The sequence below is a fragment of the Triturus cristatus genome, chromosome 3_2 (genome assembly GCF_964204655.1).
Source record: "Triturus cristatus chromosome 3_2, aTriCri1.1, whole genome shotgun sequence".
NCBI lineage: Eukaryota > Metazoa > Chordata > Amphibia > Caudata > Salamandridae > Triturus > Triturus cristatus.
In genome coordinates this window covers 281650679-281663479 of record NC_140584.1, presented here as the reverse complement: position 1 = coordinate 281663479, position 12801 = coordinate 281650679, and the positions used below count along the sequence as shown (strand labels likewise).

General features: G+C 45.7%; 1 protein-coding gene across 15 annotated transcripts in view; it reads left to right on the top strand.

Annotated features, from left to right (window-relative positions):
* Positions 1-12801, top strand: part of EPB41 (erythrocyte membrane protein band 4.1) — a 796630-nt gene that overhangs the window by 472856 nt on the left and 310973 nt on the right. For all 15 annotated transcript variants that reach the window (XM_085647607.1, XM_085647621.1, XM_085647620.1 and 12 more), the window contains exon 8: positions 12085-12172. In XM_085647607.1, coding sequence (XP_085503733.1) covers positions 12085-12172 — 88 coding nt within the window. The remainder of the gene's footprint in view (positions 1-12084; positions 12173-12801) is intronic.

Sequence of the window (12801 nt, the reverse complement as noted above, 5' to 3'; positions counted from 1 at the left end):
AATTGGTAAAAGTATACTGAATGCTTCATATGTTTGTCTAATTGGTACCGTTGAAACAAACAAACACACTACGAAAATGGACTGATTTGTGAAATTAATTAATGTGACTGAAACATGGTGTGTGGGCTGTAGTGTCAATCTGTTTCTACTAATTACTGGAAGGTTTGTTATGGATTAGGTTACTTAGGTGGGTCGTAAAATGTAGACCACATTTAAATAGTCAGCCTGAGCCAAGAATACAGCAGGCAAAGGATGGACTCGATGATGAAGATGCTGAAGAGGAAGACTGCCTGGAAAGCAGTGGAGTTGATGGGAATTATTGATTGATTAATGAAGATAATTCAGGTGTGAATGTATCGCCCAGGTTTCTGGCCTTGCTGTAGGGAGTTCGAGCAGCTCCCAAAACGGACTGTCAGTTTAAGGGTGATACTGAAGTGTTTTGAAATGGAAATCATGAATGTGTTTTTTGGGGGGGGAGGTGGGACTTCGAGCATCCTACAACTTTCCCAGTAATAACATTTTACAAAAGCCATGACAAAAACAAAACAAGCGGCACTGAAAGCGATCGCTATTGTAAAAAAAAAAAAAACACGCCCGCGAGTGGTGTGCGCGCGCGCCACAGCGAAACATGTGTTTTCAATCATCGCGCCCGTGTCTGGGCACGATAATTGAAACCACATGGCCTTTGGTGCGCGTAATAGACACCAATAGGCCATGGGCGGAGCAATGCGCCCGCCAATCGCGGAAGCCAAAAGGAAAAGCACACGCACGAGCGTGTGCGATTCCAAGGGAGATTTTAAAACCCCGTACAAGAGGTCTCTCGCTGCGCGAGCAGCGCTGCACACTGCAACGCTAGGCGCGAGACCTAAAAAACAGGAAGGGCTCTAGGGGTCTGAGAAAGAATAACAGTAGGGTTCCCTAGGACAAAATATAAACTCAGTCTAGAACGTTGCTACTCATTAGGTCCATGTTCTGCTCTGAAACACTAGTGAGTTTCCACCTGCTAAAGGGTAGACCCAGGGATGGCAGTGGATGAAGATTTTGAGTCCTTTTATGAAAGGATAGTCCAGTGTTTTTCACTGCAAGCATAAGGTTCTTGATTACTTTCTCTTTCAGTCAGCTTACGGTGATATTATCTGTTAAGGTGTCTTTTTTAAGATTGTTAATGTCCAGTAATCTGTCGTGCATGTCTAATCTGATATCAGTGTCCCAAATGACTGCTGTTGGCAAATAGTCTTATTTCACTTGATATCAGCATAATAAACCACCACATTGGTTGAGCTACATATTTCCCCATGTAAGGAAGGCTGTTGCTTAATGAAGTCTCACACTGATTTTGGTAGGTCTCATCTCAGAGCCTTTGAGTAAATAGTAACCTGTGCAAGAAACCTCTTTATCTTTGAAATAAAGCTGTCCCAATGGGTGTTAGATCAGGAAGGAATGCATTATTGCTCTTCTTGGGTTCTGCTTCGGAGACATTGTTTCCTTACAAAAACAAGTTGAGATCATTTGCAGATCAGAAGGGCATCTCAAAATTCCATGTGGAGGTTTTTTCTAAAGCTTCACTGTAATAAGGCTGAAGAGGCTTTTCTCAGTGTGTATTCATATTTAACGAGACCTTAATGTTCACATCGATCGAAAGAGGAACTTGAGAATATCTCTGCATCTGTTTTATTGGAAATGCTCTAGGCAGGCAACACATCTGTCGCCGTATGAATACGCAACCTGCAGCATCACATGCTGTTTAGAGGAGTTTCTAACCCCTGCCTTTTATTGAGCATCTCACCTGATTCAAAATGGTATCCATGTCTTTTCCAAGGCTTGGAAGTGTGTTTGGAAGCCACATGAGCTACACTAGACACCTACTGTAAATTGTATATCCCTGCATGCTGCATCTGGGTCTGATATACAGGAACAGGGTCTCCTTGACAACACAACGTGTGAGCTAGCACGTACTGCATCTTTTTGTTCGAGGTGACTTCATGCTAATGTGTTGCTAGAATCGGGGCTAGTCAAAGTAAATACATCGGTTTTTTTTGTTTAAAAAAAAATAATAATAATAATTGAATTTTTTATTTTTTAGAAATGCTCCTATATTTTCCTTGTGCTGTCTTCCTTCTCTCAGCTTAGAACAAGCTTTACTACCAGCTTTTGTGACCTATGGAATATGAAGCACAAGCACAGGGCACACACATGAGTAAACATCTGGGTATACTGAGTGGTGAATATGGTTGATGGTGGTCCTGTTTCTTATCTAATGAACAGGTTCTTAATTGAGCAGCTTTTGCTCCCTGCCCCCAGTTAAAAAATTGGAACAGGGCTTTTAAAAGTAAAAATATTTAAGTTGGAAGAAAGAAATATATATAATTTTCTGTACTGCCAGCAATAGTTTATTTGTAAAGGTGCTATGCTTTTAATGTGAATATATGTTTTCATCTTGAGATGCATTGCTTCTCCTTTGAAGGATTACTTTAGTTAAGGAGTAGTTATTAGCTAAAATGCATTTGCTTATATGATCTCCTACAACAGTAATGGAGCAGAGAGTATCTGCGAAAACAGACAGAACATTTACTCATGCTTTACAATTTTCAATCATGTTTACTGCATGGAACAGTGATATATCAGTAGTTGGGACTGAATAAAAAATAATTAATGTATGCTTTATAAAAGAAAGTAGACTTTTTTTCTGTATGTTGCGAATCGTTTGATTCATCTCCACTTACTGTCGCTGTTCTAGTTGCATTTAGATTTTGTTTGATGTAAATACATGTGGTTCACCAGTCATTGATGTAATTAACAAGCACCTCTCATCTCTCAAGGTAGATGCCTATTGAATTGTGGCATGGGATTTTAATTTCAATTTTGAACCTCTGGCTATTGCCACTGAAACATTTAGTGCAGAAGAGGATAAAGTATGGGACATTCCGGAGCTCCCACTCGAACCTATTAAAACAAGCATTTGCAATGCAGTAGGTCTCGCATTTACGCGAGTTTGAGCTATTGACATTGTAAATGACAATGCCTTTTATTTATGTTATGGTTTTTACAACTTAAATAAAAGGCATTGACATTTGCAATGCTAATAGCTTAAACTCTCGCAAATGCGAAACCTATTGCATTGTAAATGCTTGTTTACAATGGGGTGGGTGGGAGGCGCATGCATCTTCAAGTAACCCTGCTCGGCCCAAATAAATAATGAAAGTGCCTTTTGTGCTCGCTCGGATCGTCTGTGTGCTGTGCTATTTGTGAAAGAGAGAGAAGGTGGCGCTGCGGGGAAGGAGGCCACGGGAAAGCGAAAAGGAAAGACAAGGGGCGGTGAGTCGGGCATTGTGAGTCAGCAACAATGAAATGCTACGGAAATTCGGCACCTACCTAGAGGTATCTCGGACCACTCGCCAATATGGGTCCATCTGACGGTAGGGGACAAGAGGGTCGGAGGCTTAGCACCAATAAATCCCTGGCACCTTAAGGGCCCAGAGACCAGATCAATACTGGTGAAAGTAATTGACCAATACTTTGTGGATAACGAGGGCACAGTGGACTCACCATCCACGCTGTGGGAGGCATTCAAGACAGTTCTTAGGGGACAGGCTATCTCAGTCGTAGCGGTTAGACGTAAGGAAAAAGAAAAGCAGTTGACAGATATTGAGCGCAAGAGCACGCGACTAGAGGAGATAATTGGGCAAGAACCGGACAATGATATCTCCCATCAATTGCAAATCAGAGCAGCAGAATATAAAGCCATTGCCACAGAGGCTGCGAAAACCCTTGCTCGTGACAGAGATGGGCGTATCTACGACCAAGGTGACAATGCGGGCAAACTTATAGTGTGGCTGGATAAGAAAGAAAGGGAGCAAAGAGTGGTACCGGAAATTAGGAATACGGCGGGTATAATCCTCACAGAGCCACACGACATAGTGCGAGAAATTGCCTTACACTTTGAGAAGGTATACCAGAGACAATCTGATCTCACAGAGGACGACTCTACCGAACTCTTAGCGGACATTAAGCTACCCACCCTTACAGACCGAGAACACGACCAGATGGAGGAAGATCTCACGTCGGAGGAACTAACTAAAGCAATAGGGGATCTTAAGGTGGGTAAGGCGCTAGGTCCCAATGGCCTCCCTATTGAACTGTACAAGCTTAAGCCAGATAAGATAGCGCCATATTTGAAAGCCATGTACTACGATAGTAAGAAGAGAGGTACATTACCGAGAGATCAGCGCATAGCCACACTTGTAGCAATTCCCAAACCAGGGAAACCTAGGGCTGAATGTACGTCATATAGACCAATATCACTCCTTAATGCGGAACCTAAAATTCTGGCCAAAGTGTTAGCCAACAGACTCCGGACTATCATAACCAAACTAGTTCACCCTGACCAATCGGGCTTCATCCCACATCGCAATACAGCCCTCAACTTGCGACGCCTTCACGGAGTTCTGGGGCGTTGCCCCGGAATCCAGGAGGACTCCATTGTGGTCTCGTTGGACGCAACCATGGCGTTCGACACCATTGAATGGGCTTACCTCTTTGCAGTACTCAAGAAGCTAGGTTTTGGGCCCAAGTTTATAGGATGGGTGTGCCTACTGTACGCCGAACCGCTAGCAAAAGTGTCGGTCAACAACAAGATGTCAGAAGTATTCACACTTGGTAGAGGAACCAGACAGGGCTGCCCTCTGTCGCCGTTGCTCTTCGCTCTCTCCCTTGAACCACTCGCGGCCTGGATACGCAGGGATGTCGCCATCCGCGGGCTCCGCTGGACGGAGGGATGGGAGGACAGGATCTCGTTATACGCAGACGATATCCTACTTTATCTCTCCTCCCCTGCGCGTTCCTTACGAGTGGTACTAGATATTTTTGCCAGTTTCGGAAGGAACTCAGGCTTTCGTATTAATTGGAGCAAGTCCATGATCTACATGCTCCATGGAACGGCCCCCCTCCCAAGGGAATGCACGATTCAGGTAGCGGAGGACGGCTTTCGGTATCTAGGTATATTCATAACCACTGATGTCAGGACGCAATATGAACGAAACCTGGTACCTCCTTTGCAGAGGCTCCGAAGAGATGTGGATATCTGGAAGACGTTGCCCCTGTCCCTGCTCGGGAGAGCGGCGTTATTCAAAATGATGGCATTGCCTAGATTCTTATATGCCCTCCAAAACTAACCAGACGTGGTACCGAAAGCCTTCTTTAAGGAGGTCGAGTCCCTGCAGAGAGACTTACTATGGGCTGGTAAACCTCGAATAGCACTAGGCAAGCTCACGTTGGGGTGGTACGACGGGGGTATAGCCCTACCAGACATTCGTAAGTACTATTGGGCAGCGCAACTGGCTGCGATTAATCAATGCCAGTACGGAAGTGGCGATGACCCTGCTTACGGAATGGACAGGTGGTTGCTGCCGGGTGGTGACTTCACGAGAGCACTTTATTCCAGACCTACTAGATACACGCTCACGGGCCCCACTAAGCACGCAGTCCAGATTTGGCACACGGCCAACAAAGCTCTGGGGTGGGCCAATAAACTCACATTGGCCACCCCCCTTTGGGATACGGAACAGTTGGGGACTCAGGGGCGAACCAAAGTGTTTGACAAATGGGACCTCATCGGTATTTCGCACATTAGGGACCTGTGGGGGCGGGATGGGGTGGTGACGTTCGCTGCTCTGCAACTGACATACGAACTGGCCACATCAGAACACTTCCGTTATGCACAGATTCGCCATGCTCTACAGGCCAACATCCAATCAGACACAGAGCTACCTGAGGCATCCCCGCTTGAGGACAGACTACTTGATGGACATCTCCCAGATAAATGTATCTCCCTCGCGTACAAAAAACTCATCCACCACACCCCTAATCCCCTCACAACATTCAGGGAGAAATGGGTACGGGATGGTCTAGAAATAGACGATGAGGAATGGCAGGAGGCACTTTCCTCACCCAAAGAAGTGGCTATATCGGCGAAATTACAACTAATACAGCTAAAATTTTTGCATAGAGTCTACCTCTCAGGGACCCAAGTGATTCACATGGGGAGCAGTGTGGACGGGCTATGCAGGAGAGGATGTGGAATGCAGGGTGAATTCCTACACGTACTATGGGAGTGCCCATTGGTTCAAGTCTATTGGCGAAATATCCTGAAAATTATGAGTACGGCGTGGGGAGTGCCTTTGCTTCCGGAGGCCAAGAGATGCCTTCTGAACATTTGGGAGCCCACAGATTTAAACGTGAAAGGGAGGTTATGGGTCACACTTGGGCAGACGGTTGCCAAGCGCAACATAGCACAGCTCTGGGGGGCCGCTGCTTCGCCTACGTTAAAGAAATGGAAGGAAGATATGGACTGGTGTATGATTCGCGAGAAAACTGTATATGTTGCACGGGGATGTCCCAAAAAATGGTTGGCTATTTGGTCTAAATGGAATGTGTACCGGGGGGGATTGTGTGAACCACCGATTGTCTCATCCCCAGAAGACCACTGTACGTTTTAAAATTGCAATGCATATATTGTAACTTTACCCGCTAAGACGAAAAGTATGTACGGATACGTGTAAAAATGGATGCAATTGGAATATGTGCGGTGCAGAGCTGTATACCATGACCACAGTTTCTTTAAGTTAAATAAACAGAGTTTTAAAAAAAAAACAATGAAATGCAAATGAGAATCACAAGAGAAGGAAGGAGAGAGAGAGGATATGAAAGTGGGCGCCGTGCTTAAATTGAAAGTGCTGAGCCCGTGCAGATAAAAGTTATGCGCATGGCAGCAAGTGAAGCGTCGCCTTGCTAATTTAAAAAAAAGAATAAAAGCGGCTGCCTGCCTAAATATTAAGCGTGGCGTATATGTTGTTAATATAAAAGCAAAAATGCAGGCGCTGTGATGAAACTTTAAGTGCGGTGCCCTGGGGGGAGGGTGGGAGGGATGAGGGGCTGATGGCCCAGAGTCCGCCATTGTTTATTGAGTGTTAATTGATTTAGTTGAGGCGTGCATTACAAAATAAATGTGCGGCCGCTTCACCTGGCAGGCTTATGGCACGCGCATGGTTGTAACAGAACACACCATATAATGCTATAATATGGCACGCGCATGGTTGTAACACAGCACATCATATAATGCCATAATATACTGTACTGTACTATGTCATACTATACCATAACACTATAGTATTCCAAAGTGCTTTAAGAAGTGTTTTATGTGTGCCTGTATACATGAACATCTACATGTAGCAAACACTACAAAAGGGTGTGTCTCGTGGAACTGATGGCGAGTGTTATTGCTACTCGACATCAACGGTGCTTGTTTTGTCACAGAAGGATGAAAAACCGAGTCAACCCGACCTCCGCATTGCTCACCGCAAATGGTGCATTTAAGCAATGAACGAACCCACCAAAGGCTGTCCTCATTTTATGACCACAGTATTCAGCTACACAACATGCACAACATCTACGTCACTACTTTTACATCATCTGGTTCTACTGTTTTTTTGCCACACAAATGTGCATAATCTACCACCCACTGCATAATGTGCAGATTTCAACATTAAACGCGACATAAAAAGGCTTTGTTAATTTGGAATGACTTAAGATCCGTAATACATAGCAGCCATAGCTGAAATGCCTAAGGCAAGTTAATAAGATTAGTAATAATTCTCCCCAATGATTTATCATCTAAATATCAGCCTTAAAAATACTTTGGAAATCCAACCATTTTATTCCGAACATCAACTTAAGAGGTCAGAAAACTACACACGTTTTCGTCTCAGATGCAAACTTTTTAATTTTGGTTTACATACAGTAATTCAGCCAAGCAAAAGCTTCAAATGTAGTAGACTGGAATGCAGAAAGGAGAACTACCTCCCGACAGATGGACAGTTACAGGTAGCTCACGAGCAACTCGTTGGAGAAGCCTGCCCTAGATAACCAGCGAAGAAAGAAAAACATAACAAGGAATGAATGAACGAGGGATGGGAGGGAAAGTGTGAGAGGGGAACAGAGGGCGAAGACAAAGGGTAAGAGATCATGAGAGTGGGAAAGAAGCATTGTGGGGACAGCAAAGGGGAAACAGGAAAGATGAGTGTGTGAGAGAGGAGGGAGAGAGAGACCAGGAAAGGTAGGAGAGAGGGCGTGGTTAAAGGAGGAAAGAGAGAGATGAGAAGAGGGAACTGAGATGGCCATTGCTCGCCCAGGCATCCATCCGCCTGCAGTGAGCCCTCCCCTCTCAGTGCAAACACTTGTCACCGGTGGTGGGGGCTGGCCCGGAGCACAGGGTGTCGCCGGCTACTTCTGCTGGCATTTCATCGAGCTCGGATTACACAGCCTATCCATTGTCTCGGATGTTTGCCTTCACCACGTGTGCCATAGAGGCAGTTGTCCTGGGCCAGTGGGGTGCATGTCAGCCACTTGGGAAAGCAAACAGATGCCGCAGGGGCGAGGCCAGGCTGAGTGCCGCAGATAGCAGATTTCCGGCTGAAAGGTTATTTGCCTACATGTAGTGCTTGAAATGGAAAAATAGAAGTGCAGGTACTCGGTAGGAGGGTACCTGCTTGTTTCTGAAAAGTGCCGGTACTCTCCCTCTCCCAAAAAAGTGCCGGTACTCAGTAGTACCGGCCCATTTAAAGCATTGCGTGCAGCATGCAGGTCGCCCTTTTTATTAAAAAACAAAGCACCAAAAAGTGTTTCTTGGTGGCAAATGTTCAGTGACTTTAATTATATCTTTTCGCAGAGCCCCAAATAGCATCATTTTTAAATCGCTGCGAGTTAAGAGGCATTGTCTAAGCCAAGTGGCTTTTAACCAGGTCTGCCTTCAGTGTGTGATGGGCACGAAGGTGAGTTAAAACTGTGGCGAGACATAATAGCGGTGGGAGGCCGGGAGAGCGCACGTAGCGGGTGAGTGGGGGGGAGGTGGGGAGGAATCCGCCTAATTACTCTGCCGATTGGTCTCCCCTCCTTGATTTGACACGAGCTCTAAGGCATTCCTTGGCTGCAGAATCGCCTACAAGCTTCTCACCGGCCTCTACTGGGGTCCCTCACCGTCCGCCCGCCTTCCCGGGAGGCCATCTCAGCTCACCGGCCACAGCAGAGCTGAGGCTCACTTCCAGCTGGGGAGACTGCTCGGCCACCTCTGTAACCGATTGCCTCCGCTCATGCCGAATGTGTTGTCCACTGCAGAGAACCCCCAATTTCAGCGTAAGGGCGGGAGGGGGGCGATCGCTCGGCTGGAGTGCGGGTTGCAGCTGGTATCCAGCGCTCAACCACCGTACACTGCCCCCTGCCTGCAGCCCCCACTCCATGACGTATTTGCTCGGCTTTTTCTGCCGGGACGGCCTCGCCTGCCAAAAGGTTTCTTGTCTTTATGAGGCCATGTGTTTGGCCCCATAAAGATAAGAAACCTTTTCCGACAAAAGTAATTCAGGCGAGTCCGTCCAAGTGGGACGGCTCAAAAAGCCAAGCAAATACGTCATGCACAGCTCTGTTCCAATGGTTGGCCACCGTTTACCATAAACGGTGACGCCAGCCAATGGAACAGAGGGGCGGTGCTTAAAGCCCCTTACAGAAATTACCCGTTAACACTAAATCTAGCCAGCAAGACTGAGCATGCGCGCAGCCTACGCCAGGCGAGACCTAAAAATGGTCAACTCCAGCTCTCCAAATAAATACTTTTACCCTCAACAAGGACCTCCGAGCCTGCAATGGGAGGACACGAATAGACAGAGAAGGGAAGACTACTTCGGCAAGGTGGGGTCAGTCGTATTAACTATATTTTATCTCTCCCTAACCCCATTGGGCCCTAGCATTGCACCATATAACCTAGAACGCCTCGACAGGAGGCTTCTCCCATCTAGTAATAGACGCAGGCTGAAATGGTGTGTTATCGCTCCCACCCCTGCCCTACAGACTCCGCTATATGAGGCAATTGCTATTGCCTTAGAAGCAGTGTTGGCACAAGGAGGGAATGCATTTGCAGTTGGGCGACCCTTTCCGATATTCACAGCACCCTATTTTGCACCATAAAGGAGCTTTCACTGGTAGAAGCTAGGACTCTGCCTAAACGTGTTCACGTAGCCAAATGGCTCACAAATAATGTAGATTATCCAGGCAGGCTCTAATGGCTGCTGTCGGAGGATTAGAGCAACCATTCAGGAAGCCAGAGCGTTGTGCAAAGTCGTATTGGGCGTGACTAGAAGACACCATGAAACGGCCAAATGGGAGGCACTACTGGCTGCATCCAAGGGAAAAGACCTTCGCTCGTTCTGGCAACTAGTGGTTGACAAGGGCCCAGATTGTACTTACACACTGTGTAGTAACATAGCAACTGATGCGTGGGTCGAACATTTTGCAAGCCTTTATTCCCAAGATGGGTGAATGAATGAGGAGGCCCTGCATGCCTACTGCTGGTCCAATTTTGAGCCTGGGGAAAATGAGGGACTGACAATGGCCTATCATGCTAAACATCCGATCAACATGGGGGAGCGGGAAAACGAGTGTCATTCATCTACTGTTTTCCCTGTAGATGGATCGTCCCTTCGAACTGACCATGCTTTTAGTCCCATTACATTGAATGAAGTTGAGGCAGCAATAAACAGATTACAACAGGGAAAGCACCAGGGCGTGATAAGGTGCCGGGGACCTGTTTAAAGCTGAGATGACGATCTGGTGCCCTGATTTTGTGCTTCTATTTAACAACATCATGAATGGGCTTTCCGTGCCATGTATGTGGGCAGGGGCCGAAATTGTCCCAATATATAAGAAAGGCGAGAGGTCTGCCCTGTCAAATTATCATCCTATTAATGTTTTATCGACAGTTCGCAGAAGCTTTTTAGCCGAATTCTGCTGAGTAGATTGGAAGCTTGGATTCAGGAAGTGGATATATTGACACCCCTCCAACCAGGCTTTAGAGCTGGGACAAGTACGATTGATCAATTGTTACAACTACAATACATTTATTGAAAATGCGTCACGTTGGTGGGTGGGTGTCTTTACGTCACCTTTTCGACCTACGTTGGGCTTTTGTTTTAATCCCTAGGGAACGTCTGTGGACAGTTCTAAACAACATGGGGGTTTTGAAATATCTAATCTGTGTGATTAGGCGGCTTCATCTGTATAATTATGCCCAAGTTCGGTATGGCCCTGCGGAGTAATTGACGGATCCCGGTTTAGTGATTCGGGGGGTTGAGACAGGGGTGTGTACTAGCCCATATTTTGTTTTTGTTATATATTAACAACTTGGTCAGCATGCTAGCACATTGCAAGCATTATGCCCCTAATCCTAACTTCTACCTTCCTGGAATACAAAGATACTTATCTCTTGGAAAAATACATGGACACAATTGATCCTCTGGGTGCCAAGACACTTAACATCAAGTTCCGAATTGGGACCTTGCCTCTTCGATCATTTACTCGGAAGTGGCGGTGCATCCTTGTTAATGCTGAACTCGACCTAAGCTGCCCAGTTTGCCTAGAGGCCAAGGAAACTATAGATCATGTCCTGCACTTTAGCCCGCAGTACCACACACATAGGAGGAAATGGATTCTTCTGTTATGCCGCAACTTGGGCATCAGGGACTATAAAATTGCAAATAGGGTACTCAGGGCTGACACAGCTCAAATATTTGTTTTTCCTGTTTCCTGGTATGTATGTGGAGACTCCGACAGAAAAAGATTGCTACATTGTTGCCCAATTTCTAGCATCTTAGATTTCTGTGTGTCTGAGTTGCACTTTGCTGTCATCTATGATTTCCTTCTTAGATCACGTAACAGTAGGCAACCATCATAGCAGCTGCTAGATGAAATCCACTCTCTTATCTCAGAATTCTTGTGATGTTCCCCCTTTATGGTGCTAGTCTCAATTGTGGGTATTCTAAACATTTTAATAATTTTATATTCTATTTATTATGTTCCTCGTATATGCTGCTAGTGTTAACTGTGAGTTATCACAAAAATTTTAACTTCTTTCCTCTTTATGTAAGCTATGTTTGTGTTTTTATGTATGATTTTATAGTTTTAAGTTATTATGTTTGCTTTTATGGCAGTTGCCGAAATAAAGCTTATTATGGTATGTTGATTTTGTTTTCTTTTCCTCTTAAGGTCGATGACTCCAGCACAAGCAGACCTTGAATTTCTGGAAAATGCCAAAAAACTCTCCATGTATGGCGTTGACCTGCATCAAGCTAAGGTAACAGTCTGTTAGGTGCATAGTAGCTTACTTTTTTATTCATATTAGCATAGCTGATATTGCAGTAGTGCAAACTTTCCTCGCACATACACGAGTTGAATAGTGTGTAGTGCAAGATTGTCAGACTTACATGGAATCTCCTTTGATACAGAGCTTCTTCCATCAATGAGGTGAACCGTGGCTCGATCTCTACTCCACCTCTGAGAATGCACTATGTCAGCACTTTTGCATGAACAATTCTCCAAAAACGCTCTATCTCAGAGACGCATTATGCACGGAGTGGAGCTCGGGACTTCTGTATACCTTCCTAATGTTTCAACCTCAGCCTTGGATCTCAGTGTGGATGACTCTGTGGCTCCTGAGGGTGGCCCCCTGAATCATGCTGGGGAATCTGTCAGACTTTATCTGGATTTCAGAGGAGACTGCAAAAGATGTTCAGTAGTGGCAACTGGACTGCAACTGTGTCATTAGCAGACCCCTCTCCCTACCCCACCCAGATTTGACAGTGATGATAGATGATTCACTTCTGGGATGGGGAGGCCAACTAGGAGAAATTAGAGGCTTCTGGTTTCTGATGAAGTCTCCACTCTGCATCAGTTTGTTGGAGTTGAGTCCCATTCACTTGTCGT